Here is an 18141-nt window from a genome sequence, read left to right as displayed (position 1 = left end):
TTATCTTCAGGTCATTGTGAGTGCAAGTGAGACTGTGTGAGAGAAAGGTGTATGTGAGACTGTAAATGGATAGAAACAGGTACTCTGTGTGTGTGTGTGTGTGTGTGTGTGTGTGTGTGTGTGTGTGTGTGTGCATGTATTCATGCATTCGTGTTTGTGTACACACACACATGCTGGTGACAAAAAGAGAGGAAAAAAAACAGGAACAAACCCCAAGCAAACATCACTGAAGAAAGATTTTATAATTCTTTCCCCAACAACCCCCCCCCCACCCCCCAAAAAAAACAAAACAAACCCAACCACCAACAAAACAAGTGGAAGTGCAGACAGACCGATGATTTCAGCGTAGATCTCCATCTGCCCATGTGCCTGAGCCAGCTGGAAGGCTTCGTCGTTGCAGTGAGACATCACCAGGAACTGGATGGCTGAAGCATAGTCATTCAGCTTCTGGAAAAACCTGCCCACAATACATGTATCTATGTATGATAGTCAGTTGTGTCCGACCATGACTAACAGATCAGCAAGACGAGGCAAACACTGCTCTGAATGGAAGAACAGCAAAGGAGGCAACTGCTACCCAGACTTTCAACAGCATAGACGGCAACTTCTGTCCTGGCTATCAAAACAGCAAAGGAAGCAACTGCTATCCGGACTTTCAATAGCATAGAAGGCAACTTCCGTCCTGACGATCAGAACAGCAAAGGAGGCAACTGCTACCCGGACTTTCAACAGCATAGACGGCAACTTCTGTCCTGGCTATCAGAACAGCAAAGGAGGCAACTGCTATCCGGACTTTCAATAGCACTGAAGGCAACTTCTGTCCTGACTATCAAAACAGCAAAGGAAGCAACTGCTATCCGGACTTTCAATAGCACTGAAGGCAACTTCTGTCCTGACTATCAAAACAGCAAAGGAAGCAACTGCTATCCGAACTTTCAATAGCACTGAAGGCAACTTCTGTCCTGACTATCAAAACAGCAAAGGAAGCAACTGCTATCCAGACTTTCAACAGCATAGAAGGCAACTTCAGGACTATCAAAACAGCAAAGGATGAAACTGCTATCCAGACTTTCAATAGCACTGAAGGCAACTTCTGTCCTGACTATCAGAATAGCAGAGGAGGCAACTGCTGTCCTGACTATAAACACACGAGAGGAGGCAACAGCTGTCCATGACTATCCTGGCCAGAATCTGATTATAGTGGAGAGTATTTTGCCCAAGCCCAAGTTTCATTCCAACTTCCTCGGCAAAGAGGGAAGAGGGCTTTAGGACAGCTGGTGCTGGGATGGTCCCCGAAGGCCAACCAACACACAAGGCTGCAGAGCTAAGACAAAGAGCCAGTGCAATCTTGCCTCCTAGTCTGAGTCACAGACCTTCACAAAAGCCCCACACCACAACAATTGGGTTAAAGGTCAAAGGTCCCGTGGCCTTTTTATGGCCACTGGGGCAATGAATTCACATGCTTTGTGTCCAGGCCTCAGCACAGGAAGGCAGGGGCAAATACTCTCCTTCCGCCGTTTCAACCTCCCCCAACTGAAGTCAGGTACCCATTTTTTTCACACCTGGATTCGAGTGAAGAAAATCAGAGTGAAGTGCCTTTCCCAAGGACACCGCAGCATGCTGAAAGGGGAATTTAAACTCTGGTCACTGGTGAACACTGGATCAGAAGTCCAATGCCTGATTCTGATATGGTGCCTCCAAACACAATACACCATGGAAAGCGTTGAAAAGAATGTTGCATTTTTCTTTTATAATCTAATGCCATCATGCATATGTATACATGTTCAAGAGAGCGAGTGAGAGAGAGACAGAAAGAGAGAGAGAGCGTGTGTGTGTGTGTCTGCACATGTGTGTGTGTATCTGCACATGTGTGTGTGTGTCTGCACAAGTGTGTGTGTGAGTGTGTGTGTGTGTGTGTGTGTGTGTGTGTGTGTGTGTGTGTGTGTGTGTGTGTGTGTGTGTGTATTTGTGTGTTTTAAAGCATTTTATACACGTGTTAAACAATATCTTAATCTGCGCAACATTGTAAGCCCACAGAATGGCACCACCAAAAAGAAAATACCGCTGACAGCATGTGCTTTATATTATCCATCTTCTTCTTCTCCTTCTTCTGCGTTCGTGGGCTGTAACTACCACGTTCACTCGTATGCACACGAGTGGGCTTTTACGTGTATGACCGTTTTTACCCCGCCATGTAGGCAGCCATACTCCGTTTTCGGGGGTGTGCATGCTGGGTATATTCTTGTTTCCATAACCTACCGAACGCTGACATGGATTACAGGATCTTTAATGTGCGTATTTGATCTTCTGCTTGCATATACACACGAAGGGGGTTCAGGCACTAGCAGGTCTGCACATATGTTGACCTGGGAGATCGTAAAAATCTCCACCCTTCACCCACCAGACGCTGTCACCGTGATTTGAACCCGGGACCCTCAGATTGACAGTCCAACACTTTAACCACTCGGCTACTGCGCCCATCATATTATCCATCAAATAAAGATGACCAAACAAACACCACCACCACCTGATCTTTCTCTTAAAAAAATCACAAACGACAAGGACGATGACAACACGACGACCACCACCACCACCACCTACTTGGCCACCATCTTGGCGCCCTCCACCGACTGGGTCTCCTGCACGATGCGCACGGCCTCCTCTGGGTTCTGCAGGAAGTCCAAGTTGATGCGGATGACGTTGTCCCACTCCTTGGCCATCCGGTAGGCCTCCGCCGCCTCCTTGTACCGCCCATCCGCCTCCTTGGCCTTGGCGTACTGCGCGTGGATCTTGGGCGAGGTGATCTTGGTCAGCAGGTCGCCAACCTTACCCCTGGTGAGGAGGGGTGGGAGGGGCAGGGAGGGGAGCGGGGCGGGGGGTGGGAGGGCGAGATAAGACACAGGTTTTGATCGTCTGCCTATTCGTTTGGTGAACATCCAATCTATTATGTAAATATTGTATATAATTATCATATTTTTTCGTAATCACTGTTACTGAGCAATGAGCATGTGGAATAACTTTTCTTTTCTAGACACGCAATTTCAAAAATCCTGCATAAAAATAAAGTAATTACTGTAACACTCTTTTGCTCCATGCAGAATTGATTGTTAAGTTTAGATTGAAAAAAAAAAAAAAGAAAAAAAAAAAAAAAAGAGTCCCCACTAACCAGTTCTTTCCCCTGATGTAGACGGACGCAGCCTTGTCGTAGTACTGTCCCTGTTCGTACAGAGTGGCGGCCTCTGTCCATTGCTGCAGTGACACACACAACACAACACAGAATGTCTCATCCTTTGACACTGTTGTTCTTTATAGTCCAGCCGACCACACAGGGCCATGTAAGGACTGCCCATCTCAAAAACTCAAGCACGTTAACTCACTCGGGACGACAAGTTTTCTCCCTTGCTTTTCCTCACAGACGGCCCATTTGTAAGGGTTTGGAAAAAAAATTACAAAAAATACAAAATACAGAGTAAGAAAATGAAACTTTCAGAACAGGTTTATTACATGTTGAGCTATTACATATATATATAAAAAAATCAAATTTCTCATCTTATTTTTACAGTTTTGCCATATGTAGAAAACAACGCCAATTTTTCACCCCGAATCACCATACCCATGCTCGCTTTCTTCGTCATCATCCACCTCTTCAATGTCCGACCCTTCAGTTTGTACCATTTCAAGTACTTCGGCAACACTAAAACATTGCCGTCGCTGCCTTGTTTGCTCCACAACATTTGAGAAGAGCCCGCTTTGCTAACAGGCTGGCACGCGAGCAGATGACCAGTCAGTGACTTTGTCAGAGTGTGTGCGAGACCGGCCACACATGGTAGGCTGGCCAATCATACCATTCGATTGTGAAGTGACCCAGAATAGCGCGCTCTGCTTGGCTGATCACAAAATCACGTGTACATTGCGTGATGGATTTTTATTTCTTGAAAATGCTATTCCATTCCATCGTCTGAAACTGAATACATTTTATGTAGGAATGCTCACGCATTCCTTCGTCCAGACAGAGTTAAACAGACACACATATACAAACACAGTTCAGTTCAGTTGCTCAAGAAGGTGTAACCTCATTTGGTCAAATCCATTTAACACATCTGCTGAGCAGATGCTTGACCAGATTAACCCAACGCGCTTGGTCAGGCCTTGAGGTGAAAAATAAAACAAAAAAATATGAAATAAAATATAACAAAAATAATAACAATAATAATGATAATGATAATATGGATGACATTCATTTTGAGAAAGAGTGGTCATGAATGATTTATGTAATTTGTAATATTTTTCTTTCATGTAAAGCGCCCTAAACTCTTCGAGAGAAAGGACGCATATAAATATGCATTATTATTATTATTATTATTAAAAAAAAAAAAAAAAAAAAAAAAAAAAATCACATACGTACATACACACACACACACACATACACAAACATTCCTACTTACTGCAGATCCCACCACACACACACACACAAAAGCAAACAAAAGGCAAAAAACCACTTTCACTCCATAACCAACTCCGCTTGTTGCCAATACATTGCACCTTGTTCAGCCAATCTGGGGTTAATCAATTAAAGTGAGTTCTCAGTCATAAAAAAAAAAAGAAAAGAAAAAAAAACCCCAACACTTGCCTTCATGGTCTCTAGAATGGCAGCACATTCTTTCTTCAAGATTCGACTGGGCATCTGCGTGGCCATATTCACTCCTCTGAGAAAGAGACACACACACACACACACACATGTATGTATATGAATACATGCGCACATGTATGAACACACACCTGTATGAACACAAGGATAACAAGTAGTGATAGTCTTATCACTGATCTTACTTTATCTCTGATTTTCTCACAGCTTTAGCTCTGTCATCATTCAATGCATAACTCATGTGATATATCACCCCTTTGAATTTTATTTGCAATTTGTCAGCCCCTTTGTTATGTCACCCCCCTTGATATGTCACCCCTTTGTTATGTCACTCTCTTGATATGTCACCCCTTTGTTCTGTCACTCTCTTGATATGTCACCCCTTTGTTATGTCACCCCCCTTGATATGTCACCCCTTTGTTATGTCACTCTCTTGATATGTCACCCCTTTGTTATGTCACCCCCCTTGATATGTCACCCCTTTGTTATGTCACTCCCTTGATATGTCACCCCTTTGTTATGTCACCCCCCTTGATATGTCACCCCTTTGTTATGTCACTCCCTTGATATGTCACCCCTTTGTTATGTCACCCCCTTGATATGTCACCCCTTTGTTATGTCACCCCCTTGATATGTCACCCCTTTGTTATGTCACTCCGCTGATATGTCACCCCTTTGTTATGTCACTCCCCTGATATGCTACACCTTTGTACCCCTTCCTTGTGTCACTCGCTTGATATGTCACCCCTTTCTTATGTCACCCCTTGATATGTACACCTTTGTTATGTCACCCTTTGTTAAATCACCCCTTTGTTATGTCACTCCGTTGATATGTCACCCCTTTGTTATGTCACTCCAACAGTAAGACGAGAGAACACTTCACTACCCTCCCCTACCCTTCCCCGACATCCATCGCACCTGCAGTCACTTGGAGGATGGGATTTGAACCAGTGGACACTCGCTTCCCTAGTCAGGCGCATTACCTCTAGGCCACCACTGTTCCACTTCACCATCCCTACACTGCCCCCCCCTGCCCCCCCCTTCTCCCCGCTCCCATTTCGCTCCCCTCACTTGCAGATGTCCCCCAGGCAGATGGACATCTGAACACCCTGGCTATGCCACCAACACACATCCATCCATCTACGGGATTTGAACTTGTGGACACACATTTTCCTAGTCAGGCGCGTCACCTCTAGGCCACCACCGTTCCACTTCACCATCTCTACCCCCCCTCTCCCCCCCCCCCCCCCCCCACTCACTTGCGGATGTCTCCCAGGCGGATGGACATCCTGGCGATGCCTCCGGCGCAGACCTCGTCGTGGTCGCGCTGTGCCTCGTTGTGGGTGAGGCCCTTCTCGTAGTGCTGCAGGGCGTTGATATAGTCCCCTGTGAACTCCAGCTGCTGGGCGTACTCCCGTGAGATGAAGGGGATCTGCTCCGGGGCCAGGGCCTTCGCCAGCTGCAGGGCGCTGTCCCAGTGGAGCAGGTCACGCCGCATCTGGTGGGGAGAGAATGGTGGGGGATGGTTGAATTTTGACTTTTTTGACTCATTTGTGTAAACAAAGTGAGTATGTTTTAACCCGGTGTTCGGTTGTGTGTGTGTGTGTGTGTGTGTGTGTGTGTGTGTCCGTGGTAAACTTTAACATTGACATTTTCTCTGCAAATACTTTGTCAGTTGACACCAAATTTGGCATAAAAATAGGAAAAATTCAGTTCTTTCCAGTCATCTTGTTTAAAACAATATTGCACTCTGGGATGGGCACAGAAAAATAAAAAAAGAAGCCTAATTATATGCAAACTGCATTTACTGTTATATTTATATTTTTTGTATTCTCTAAACCTGGCACTTTGACCTCTTATTCTGACACAACAACAAGAGGAGACATTATATTCATTTTTTGTTCAAACAGGAACTTCTTTTGCTCAGCATGGAATTTTTATTTATTTTGCAAACATTTTGGTGCAGATAGTAAAAAAAGGAAAATTACTCTGTAATTAATGCTAGGGGACTTAATTCTCTTTAAACTGATCTTTCTCATCTTAAACATTATATTTTGAAATTATACTCAATACATAAAAAGCTTGGATTTTTTTTAAGTGTATCACAAGTGAGTCTTGAAGCCTTGCCTCTCTTGTTTTTCTTTAATTTGGTTTTTCTTTTCTATTTTCCAGATCACCGCACACAGTGCCCAGTGCAGCAAGTCCTGTGACATCTGGGTAGAGGGGTGGGTGGGGACATTTGACATTTTATACTGTTGCTTTTTTTTTTTTTTCTTTTTTTAATCATCCAGCTGACCACACACATGGCTTATCAGGACTGCCCAAGTAGATATAAAATTCAATGGTCTGGTGTGACAAAAAAAATGCTGTCCCAGTGCAGCAGGTGCTGCCGTATTGGGGGTCGGGGTGGGGGAAATTAGGCATTTGTCATTGGGGTCTTTTTTTCTTCTTTTTTTTATCATCCAGCTGACCCTGTTTTGAAATTAGTGGGTGGGTGGGTAGGCTTGTGTGTAAGTGTGTGGTTATATAATTATTATATGTGTGTGCTTTTTTTTTTCTTTTTGACGCTTATAGATGACTTCATGAAGTTTTTGTGCCTTATACATATTAGTAGTAGTAGTAGTAGTAGTAGTAGTTCCTTTTTTATGTATTTATTTATTTATTGATTTATTTATTGATTTTTATTTTTTTCTCAAGGCCTGACCAAGCGTGTTGGGTTATGCTGCTGGTCAGGCATCTGCTTGGCAGATGTGGTGTAGCATATATGGATCTGTCCGAACACAGTGACGCCTCCTTGAGCTACTGAAACTGAAACTGACCCCACATGGTTTTATAGTCTCATCCGAATGACTAGTGCCCAGACCACTGCTCAAGGTCTAGAGAAGGCGATGAAAAATACAGACGAGTGTGAGATTCAAACCTGTGTGCTCAGTTTTCTCATTCCCTAAGCAGAGGTGTTTCCACTAGGTCACCACTCAATTTTTTTTTTTTTTTTTTTTTTTTTTTTTATACATCAAAATTTTTCATTTTTACAATACAAAATTTATACACATCCAAATACCTACACACACACACACAAAAAGAATACTAGGATATATCAAAATTATAGATGGAATATACAAAACAAAAAACCCACAAAAAATATGTACACACCCACATACATATATATACACTTTTTCACGCACAAAATTCTAGTATAATTAAACACACATAAACAAATACATAAACATTGGAATTTGATGAGCTTGACGAATTAGGGGTTGCCATTTATGTAATTGTTACACTATATATTGTCTTGCACTGAGATGAAAAATTTAGAATAGATCTATCACAATATCGTAACAGTACAACATGTAGCTATCATATATATATATATATATATTTTTTTTTTTAACTTTTAAAATTTTTTTCCCAAAACATGTATACAATGCAGAGAATAGTATCAAACAAACAATATAAAACGAACAGTAGCATCTTCCACTATCATATATTTGTCACTTTTGTTTGTATCTATAAACAGGGCTTTATATGAAAACCATCTAGTGATGAAATCATTATGAACAAAATTTATTTTTGGGAGGGTTTGGGGCGTGGGGGGTGGGTTGGCCACTACTCATACACACACACTGCCGGGCGTGATAACTGAGTGGTTATAGCACTGGGACTTTCAATCTGAGGGTCTCGGGTTCGATTCTCAGTGACGGCGCCTGGTGGGTATAGGGTAGAGATTTTTCTGATCTCCCAGGTCAACATATCTGCAGACTTGCTTGTGCCTGACCCCTTCATATGTATAAGCAAGCAGAGGATCAAATACGCACGTTACAGATCCTGTAATCCATGTCAGCGTTCAGTGGGTTATGGAAATAAGAACATACCCAGCATGCACACCCCTCAAAAACTGAGTATGGCTGCCTACATGGCGGGGTAGAAACTGCCATAGATGTAAAAGCCCACTCGTGTACATACAAGTGAGCGTGGGAGTTGCAGCCCAAGAATGAAGAAGAAGAAGAAGAAGAAGAAGAAGCATACACACACTGACACTGCCCTCACCTCCAAAGCGGCGGACGGAGAGCTGGAGGCCAGAAAGAGGTCCTGAGCCTGGTTGAACTCCGACAGGAACATGGCGATGTAGCCTGACAGCAGGTTGCGGTCCTCCGTGTTCTGAAATCACCATCATCATCACCATATGATAACCATCATCACAGCAGTCATAATGCAGACTGAAGCTCACACACCTTCCACCAGGCAGGGAGCTCGTGGTGTTCACGACTGAAAAGTCATGCATGCATAAACATCCATGCATCAAGGGCATCGAACATGAACCAGCATGATAAAACACACCCGCACACGCACACTCACTACCGGTAAAAGCTCAAGACACACATCAGTCCATAACACAGTAAACAGAGCGGAAGAGGTGTGCTTTGAGAGAGTTTCTTAACGGAGCTGGGGAATCCATACAGTGGACTGAGAAGGGCAGTCTATTCCACACCAACAGGCCCAGACAGGAGAAAGAGCACTGCCCCTGAGGTTCATTTTCAATGATCACCATAACAATGACTACTGATAACGAGGGCATACAGTTATGTGCCTAATGTACAACGATCATTATGATAATAATACTGATAACCAAGGCGTACAGTTATGTGCCTCATCTCTGTTTAGGTAAGAATACTTACAAGAAGGGAAAAAAACCAAAAGACACCCAAATCCTGTTTACTCACACTTCTCTATCACAACTACAAACATGCAATGACACACAAAATCACCCACCCATCCCATCCATGCCACATACTTAATGCACTTTCAACCTCTGATTTCCGATCAATGAATAGTATATTACTTCTTTGGTATTATATCTTTACAAAGCTGTATTTGGCAGGTACTGAAATGTAGATGCGCCTTGTGAAGATGTTAAGGGGAAAAGCATTTTGTAAGCAAAATGATAAAAAGAAAAGAAGAAAAATTAAATGCTTATAGTTTTTTTCCAGTTCCAAACAATCATGGTATGTTGTATGACACATAAGTTCAGATCAACAGTCACACCAGCCCCATCATTATCATCACAATGATCATCAACATCAGAATACAAAATCAAGAAAGTCAGTCTTACCATGACTTTTAAGATGGACGACACCATACCCACATCCCCTAAGTGTCTGTAAACACGCACAGCTGAAAGAAAATCGAACAAACATTTAAGGAAAAAAAAAGTCATCTAATTCTTCAAAGTTTCTGAACAAACAGTACAGAAAAAAAATAACATATAACCTTCCCACAACAAAATGAAAAAAAGAAAAAATGAAACATGCCTTGGAAAAAAAACCAATGTAAAAAACAACAAACTGAACATTTTGTTTACTATGAAAATTCATGCATTCAGCATTTCTAAAAGTATATTTCAAACTTGCACAAGTTCATATTTTTCATAGAGTAAATTACAAACAGCTAATAAATAACATTTTGGAAGCCAGTGCACACATAGCGTCAATTTGTTTGTGAGCAGTATGGGAATCTCCACAATCTCAAAAGTACACCACCAAGTGGAAGAGATATCTGCAACTGTCTGTATAGCATTTAAGCACAGTGAAAATATCCTGATGGATTTCTCAAATTAGTTGCGGTTAAAAAAAAAAAGAAGAAGGAAATTCACAATACACACTTAACTTCTTTCATGAATTAATGAAGGAGCTTGAAAAATCTGGGTGTGTAAACATTTCCACACTTGGGCAGTGTATTCACACCATCACCCGAACATAAACACACAGAGAAAAAGAACTGTTTCTTGTACATGGAAATACCAGTGAGAAATCAAGTCCAATTCATACTGACTGGTTGATAACTATTGTACAACACTTGAGTTAAACTTGTATTTTTTCCTTCTCATACTAAAGCTTGATGGCTGTGTTTTCATATGTGCCCACCAAAATTGTGAATTAAAAAAAAAAAAGAAAACAAAACAAAAAACTACAAACGAGAACTTATCAAATCTGCACAGCAAACACACACACACAAACAATGCAAATGTTATATGTCTGTCTGAGTGTGTACGTGTGCGTTTCTGAAATCTGATCGAATTACACAGTAAACGACTGATAAGCGCCCAATGGCAGCCGTCAGTTGGCTCTACCCAGGTAGGCAACCTGTTGTGCAAATGACCCCGAGTTTGTAAAGTGCTTAGAGCTTGGTCTCTGACCAAGGATGGGTGCTATATAAGTATCCATATCATTTATTCAATGCAACTGATTTAGAAAGTATCAAAAAATGTGAGTACACTGATAACTGGGGGGAGGGAGGGGGGAAACAAAAAAAAGCTTTCCACTCCATTACAAAGAGCTGTTTATACTCTACAGACAAAATAATGACTGACTGACTGACCAAAGTCCAGATCCATGTTGTAGAGAGTGGCCTTGCCCAACATCTGCCAGGCGTTGGAGCTCTTCAACAGGGTGCAGTACACCCAGGCGTCCCGGAACCTGAAGAACCAACATAGCTATTGGGTCTTACAGCATTCCTTGCTTCCTTCAGGAAACAGAACACATCAAAATGGCTGCCTTTACAGTAGAGCATTTCTTGAATTACTGACAAAACAGAACACATCAAAATGGCTGCCTTTACAGTAGAGCATTTCTTGAATTACTGACAAAACAGAACACATCAAAATGGCTGCCTTTACAGTAGAGCATTTCTTGTATCACTGACAAAACAGAACACTTCAAAATGGCTGCCTTTACAGTAGAGCATTTCTTGAATTACTGACAAAACAGAACACCTGCCTTTACAGTAGAGCATTTCTTGAATTACTGACAAAACAGAACACATCAAAATGGCTGCCTTTACAGTAGAGCATTTCTTGAATTACTGACAAAACAGAACACATCAAAATGGCTGCCTTTACAGCAGAACATTTCTTGACTTACTGACAAAAGAGAACACTTCAAAATGACTGCCTTTCCAGTAGAGCATTTCTTGAATTACTGACAAAACAGAACACATCAAAATGACTGCCTTTCCAGTAGAGCATTTCTTTTATCACTGACAAAACAGGACACCTCAAAACGACTGCCTTTATAGCTCTTATTGTATCACAGAGGAAATGGAACAAATCACCCCAAAGTGATGTTCACAGCGTCTCTGGTATCACTGAGGAAATGGAACGCTTCAAAACGATGTGTGGAAAATCCCAGCAGTACAAACCACCCATTGATAAAGAATTATGGAAGGGACACAACTCAAGCTGATGATTCCCACGCATCTTTGATGAAGTTAAAATGGAATTTGTTCGGTGTGTGTTGCTAAGATCACTGTGAAAGACGATTGCCAGATATATTTTTCTTTAATCCATACTTACAAATGTTTTGATTCTGTTTTGAACATATAACTGAATAGTCCAAAACTGTTTTGACTCTCAGAGATCATATTACACCGTTTTGACTCAAAGAGATTATTTAACAAGTCTTAAAACGAGGCAGGGGTATCTGTAACACTACAAATTTGTGCATGTGCTTCGTGCATGTGCGTGTGTGTGTGTGTGTGCACACGAGCATGCATGATAGTTTTCTAAACATGGCCCATTTTTTGTCTTTATTATTTGCCTATTTGCCATCAACGTATTTTAGTGTTTATTCCATTTTACTTAAAGTTTATATATATATATATATATATATATAGGGTCAGGCATCTGCCCCCTCCTTCGCCACCTTTTTTTCTAAAGCAGGTGTGATTGATGTCGCATATATATATATGGATCAGTACACATGCTTGAAAGTGAAACTTTAAATTTGCTATCTCGCGCTGTACTGTTTGAAAGGACCAGACAGCTTCACTTCATGAATCACTCCAGGAAATAATGTTAAGGTAGAGCAACTGTCATGTTTTTGGCAGCGTTAAAATAATTTCAAAATCCGAAGTGTGCTATATGCATAGTGTTGTGGTAGCGTAGCATCCTCACCGTCCTTCAGAGCGCTCACTTACCTCCTGAGGCTGATGCATTGTTCCACAGCTGTCTGTAACTGAAAACACATAACACAGCAAGGAGGAATGAAGACTGCAGGAATGGGAGGAGAAAAGGCTGTCTACACACACACACACACACATGCACGCACACATGCACACACACACACACATGCACAACTAACACACACACACACACTGACACACACACACTGCACAGACACACACACACTGCACACACACACACAATCATTCACTCACTCACTCACCAAGTACGTAATCATGCATGTAGGCATGCAAACACACACACACACACACACACACACACACACACACACACACTCACTCACTCACTCACTCACTCACTCACTCACTTACCAAATAAGTAATCATGCATGTAGGCATGCAAAAACACATACACACACACACACACACGTCACTCACATGGACATGCATTCATACACACACAGACAACACACACACACACACATCTATTATCATTATTTTTCACATTATGTGCAACGGAAGTACTGCTGTTATGCACTAACCGCACATAAAAGAATCCATGGCAACAAAAGAACTGTCTCTGGCAGAATTCTGCTGAAAAATCTACTCTGACAGTATATCAATAACATATACACTTGTAGACAGAAAAAAAACCCAGAAATGTTGGTGCTGGCTTATGGTGAGGTGCTCTCCCCAGGGAGAGCAGCCCAAAATCACTGCAGAGAAATCTGCTGTGGCTTAAGTTTTACACAATACAATAGAACATAATACAATACAATCAACTATTTTGCAATATTACAAAATCTATGTATACATCTAAACAAAAAAAACTCCAACAACCCCCCCCCAAAAAAAAAAAAAAAAAAAATCTGGATATCCTTTTTTATATCTGGAAATATGTTGTGGCTGAAGTTTAAGATGATACAATACAACACAACACAATACAAATATACAATTAAAAATATTACAAAATCTATGTACATGACTCACAAAAGAAATCTGGACATTCTTCTTCTAAGAGAAATCTGCTACGGCTGAAGTACAACACATTCAACCCATTTCAGTCCAATCCAATCCAATAAACAATATTGCAATATTACAAAATCTATGTACATGTCTTGGAAAAAAAATACTGATATTCTTTTTTTCTAAGAAAAATCTATTGTGGCTGAAGTATAACATAATACAATACGATCCAATCATCAATTTTACAGAATCTGTGTACACATCTCAAAACAAAAAGTCTGGATGTTCTTTTCTTTATTTTCTTTTTTATTTTATTTAATTCAATTTTATTGGGTCAACATTTTACACAACCCCAACCCCCAAGCACAAAACAACAACAACAACAAAAAACCAAAAAACAATATCAGAAGACAATGGACTTGAAAGACATTAAAAAAACAAAAAAAAATCTCAGTCTGGTTATTCTTTTTTTCAATCACTGTTAAAACTGTTCCAGCACCACACAAGAATCAGGCCATAACCTGGACATTCTTTTTTTCTAGTCACCGTTCGATAACTGTTCCAACATTCACAAGAACCCTTAGATATTCTTTTTTTTTTTTTCTCTACACGCTCCTTCAACTGTTCCGACAACACCAAGCAGAACAACAGTGGTCACTACCTGTGCAGGGGCCAGGTCCTGAGGGTTCTCGTTGAAGATGTGTGTGTGTGTGTCCAGGAGGACACTGGACAGCCGCCCATTCTGGGTCTGCAGGCTGACCTCCCCGTTGTACAGCAGCACAGGCACCTGGCCGTACGGCAGGCGTGAGTGACCCGCGTACACCACCTGCGACCCTGTGATTGAGGGTGGACCGCTGGTGTCAGTGTGTTGAATTTTTCTACGGTCGTTTCTAGGATAACTTGTTGTTGTTCTATCCATTTCAATGCCTGTTCACTAAGAGTGATATTACATAATATCATTTTTAGCAAAGCAGGTGTCGTAAGTCTGTGGCTATCATTGTATAATCAAAGTAAAAAAACCAAACAACAACAACAAAAAAACCAACAAAAACAAAAAAAACCCACTGAAGAAATTTTCTGCAGGCATTTATAATTGTCTACATAATATCACAGTAAAATAAGAAGCAGAAATACACATGCATGGATTATTCAATAAGCCTTGCTTGACACCTGTTGCGCTGATTAGATCATATTCATAATCATTACAATTTTTCCAAGACTATTTCAAATTTGTCATAAAAAAGAGCACAAATAAAAAGCTTCCTAAACAGCAGCATCAACAACTGTTCCACACAAGTATTGCTTTTATACACCATACCCCTCAAAAAAATCTTTTTAAGTGGGATCATTTATTTTTATATCAATTAAATTCATCAATAACTATCAAATATAGTCAAAACTTATCCCTGTTCTTCCCTATTTGTGTCCTTGTAAAAACCAAAGTGCACACACACAGACTGCAAACACAAACCATTAAGGCCACAACAGAGTCAAATCATTTTCTTCATCGCCAAAGACACACTCAGGAAAGAACAAACCTGTACCATTAAAAGGTTAGTCAACTTTCTCAACCCCTTGAAGACCGTGTGTGTGTGTGTGTGTGTGTGTGTGTGTGTGTGTGTGTGTGTGTGTGTGTGATATACTGAAACATTCACACAGAATCTGCCTAACATGAACAGATCAAGCATTAAATGTATCTTAGCAAATTTTCCATCAATGACTAAAGACCACAAATATCAGAGCTGCATAGACTCTGAATCATAACAGCAGCAATTAATCTTCTTTTTTCTTTATTCAAAATTCAAACTATGTTCATAAATTCTTCAGCCTTTAATAAAGATGAATCAAAAACATCTATAGTGTTTGTTACAGGAAGCAAGTAAACATTTGTTATTTTCTTGGGAGCACCTTGACTGCATGTATGAGAAAGAAGAGAAAGGGGAAAATGAATGTGGATCTTTCTGAATCAAGAAAATTTTAGTTTCACTTTGTTGTTAATCAACCATAGTCAATTTTACTTTGAACAGGATTTCTTAAAAAAAAAAAAAAAGAAAAAAAAAAAAGAAAAGAAAAAAAGTCCTGTTTGTCTAAATCTGTGGTGTTCTGTGACATGTTCCAAATAATTGCTGTTCAAACCCAGTCAAGAAGCTGTTCTTCAGGATGCCAAGATCCTCATTCACAGCAGACAGTTATGCTGGCAGGGGATGGGGGGAAAGAAAGGATGGGCATGGTGTCGGGGGTGGAGAGATGGGAAGGTGAGTTGAGGATGGGTGGGTAAGGGAGGGGGGTGGGGGGGGGGGTGATGAGAGAAGGTGAGTGGTGTTAACTTCTGAGCACTGTGGATGAGACACCACGACTCACTGACATACACACACATACACACACACAGATGCACACAACAAGCAGAGACAAGCAAGCACACCGTCACTCACACACCTGGGGTGCAGGGCAGTTATACAGGGTCATTTTAGTTTATTCACATTTCATTCTGACGTTTCCACATATCGAACAGTGAATTTCTGTATCAGCGTAAAGACAACGAACCAGTCTCGAGTCTTGAGATTGTGGGATGAGAATATCTCGGCTGAATATCTATGCTGACTAGCCCAGAATTTATACTGGGGACCAGAGCCATCATAATACCACAGTGCAGTCACCTTGGTACAGTGAATGCTGTGGGAATCTGCGTTTAAAGTTCAGCGTTTCCACACTGACCCACAAAGTAAGCCAGCTATTGTGAACCTAGAAATGTTCATCGAATCCTTTCCTTTTTGTTTTCTTTGCCATGACAAGAACTGAAAAAAAAGGGAGAGTGCCATGTCTACATGCTTGTTTTCTTTTTGTTCTTTTATATATTTTCCATTTACACGTCAACAACAACAACAAAAAAAAAAAAAGAAAAAAAAAAGAAAGAAAGAAAAACAAAACAAAGAAAAAAACCCCCAAACTTCAACAAGCACAACCACACCTGATCATGCTACAACATCCACACCCCTACCTGTTTACAAAAATATAGAAAAGATTATATCCTATATTATCTATCTCCTCTTGATAAAAAGTCAGGTTCAAAAACTTACATCCCATATTGTTCAGAGCGTGGAGTTTATGACATTACATTAACCACATTGTCATACTTCTACTTATGCGCTTTGTCACTGCTACAATGTTTACATCCATGATGGGCAACAGAAGGAAAAAGAACCCCCAACATGTCCCTACGCTGATAAAAAAAAAAAAAAAAAAAAAAAAAAAAGAAGAAGAAAAAACAACAACAATGCAGTAATTCCCAATGAACTGTCGGGTACTGAGACTGCTGCAGCAGAACAAACCTAGGTATAACTATGTGTGTGTGTGTGTGTGGGGGGGGGGGTGGATTCAGAAAGACAGAGGGAAGAAAAAAAAAAAAAAAAAAAAAAAAAAAAAAAGGAAGAGAAAAAAAAGGTCAGGAGGGGTGGGGGCGAAGGGGGGAAGGGGGGGGGGGGGGGTGCAGCACAGCTTCCAGACCCATAAATGAAGAAGACAGCCTCACACACACACACACACACACACACACACAGAGGGTGCAGCAGCAGCCTCGTTGCTGTTGGTGTTAATAGCACATCACGCTCCAAGCAGCCAGCCAACACTGCCCTGGACTGCTTGCTAGGCCAACCAAAGCACCCAGCACACTGAACACGATTCAATTCATCACCACTCACGGCTGTTGGGGTCATCGTTATGGATTTCTGAGTAGCGATAGATGGGGACGGTGCCCCGGGGGCCCTCGAAGGAATTCATACCCTTGATGCTCTCTCGGCAGTACACGTAGGTGTAGATCTTCTCCTGGTCGTAGGCAATGAACACTCCCTGCTCGGCACCAAACGAAACAAACACACACAAAAAGTGTCAGCTGACCTGGCTTAATTTTCTTACAAAAGACAAATAAACTACTAAAAAAAAACAACAAAAAAACAACAACACTAAAAAAAACAACAAACCCAGAGTCACATCTAGGAGAAATTCAGACCACTAAAACAGCATGAAGGATACGTTACAAAGAAGAGAAATTTTAAATGAAACAAAGCGAATTAGAACGGACACCCATCTGTCATAGGGAAAAATGTCGGCCACAACACTTTTCTCTTACTGAAACTGATTTTGTTTCCAAAGCAGCTTAATTATTATTATAAGTAGTAGTTTTTTATGTATGTATCTATTATTTTTTAATTAATTAATTAATTTTATTTAATTAAAAAAACAAAACAAAAAACCCAAAAAATTATTTATTTATTTATTTTTTTCTCAAGGCCTGACTAAGCGCATTGGGTTACGCTGCTGGTCAGGCATCTGCTTGGCAGATGTGCTGTAGCGTATATGCATTTGACCGAACGCAGTGACGTCTGCTTGAGCTACTGATGCTGATACTTAATTAATGGGAAAGATTCACTGAACATTCTTCTGGATCAGGAACAACCAGATGGCCAGCCCTCAAGTAAAATTGTACACTCTGTTGTTCATGTCACCATTCCTGAAGAATCGGAGTGAGGATCCCCATAAATGACAAGATGAGAATGGTCATAGACATAAACCCA

The 18141-nt window shown here is 40.9% G+C and overlaps 1 protein-coding gene across 2 annotated transcripts in view; it reads right to left on the bottom strand.

Moving 5' to 3' along the window:
• LOC143284080 (WD repeat-containing protein 19-like) overlaps positions 1-18141 on the bottom strand; it is a 64201-nt gene that overhangs the window by 13768 nt on the left and 32292 nt on the right. The window contains exons 16-26 of one of the 2 annotated variants that reach the window (XM_076590713.1): positions 17269-17416; positions 14232-14404; positions 12620-12657; positions 11024-11121; positions 9759-9820; positions 8696-8806; positions 5905-6143; positions 4631-4706; positions 3167-3249; positions 2602-2832; positions 333-457 (exon numbers count right to left, since the gene is read on the bottom strand). In XM_076590713.1, coding sequence (XP_076446828.1) covers positions 333-457; positions 2602-2832; positions 3167-3249; positions 4631-4706; positions 5905-6143; positions 8696-8806; positions 9759-9820; positions 11024-11121; positions 12620-12657; positions 14232-14404; positions 17269-17416 — 1384 coding nt within the window. The remainder of the gene's footprint in view (positions 1-332; positions 458-2601; positions 2833-3166; positions 3250-4630; positions 4707-5904; positions 6144-8695; positions 8807-9758; positions 9821-11023; positions 11122-12619; positions 12658-14231; positions 14405-17268; positions 17417-18141) is intronic. The other variant, XM_076590714.1, reaches the window with a different exon arrangement.

This window comes from Babylonia areolata, chromosome 7 (genome assembly GCF_041734735.1).
Source record: "Babylonia areolata isolate BAREFJ2019XMU chromosome 7, ASM4173473v1, whole genome shotgun sequence".
Taxonomy (NCBI): Eukaryota; Metazoa; Mollusca; class Gastropoda; order Neogastropoda; family Buccinidae; genus Babylonia; species Babylonia areolata.
This window is presented reverse-complemented; position numbering and strand designations above follow the sequence as displayed.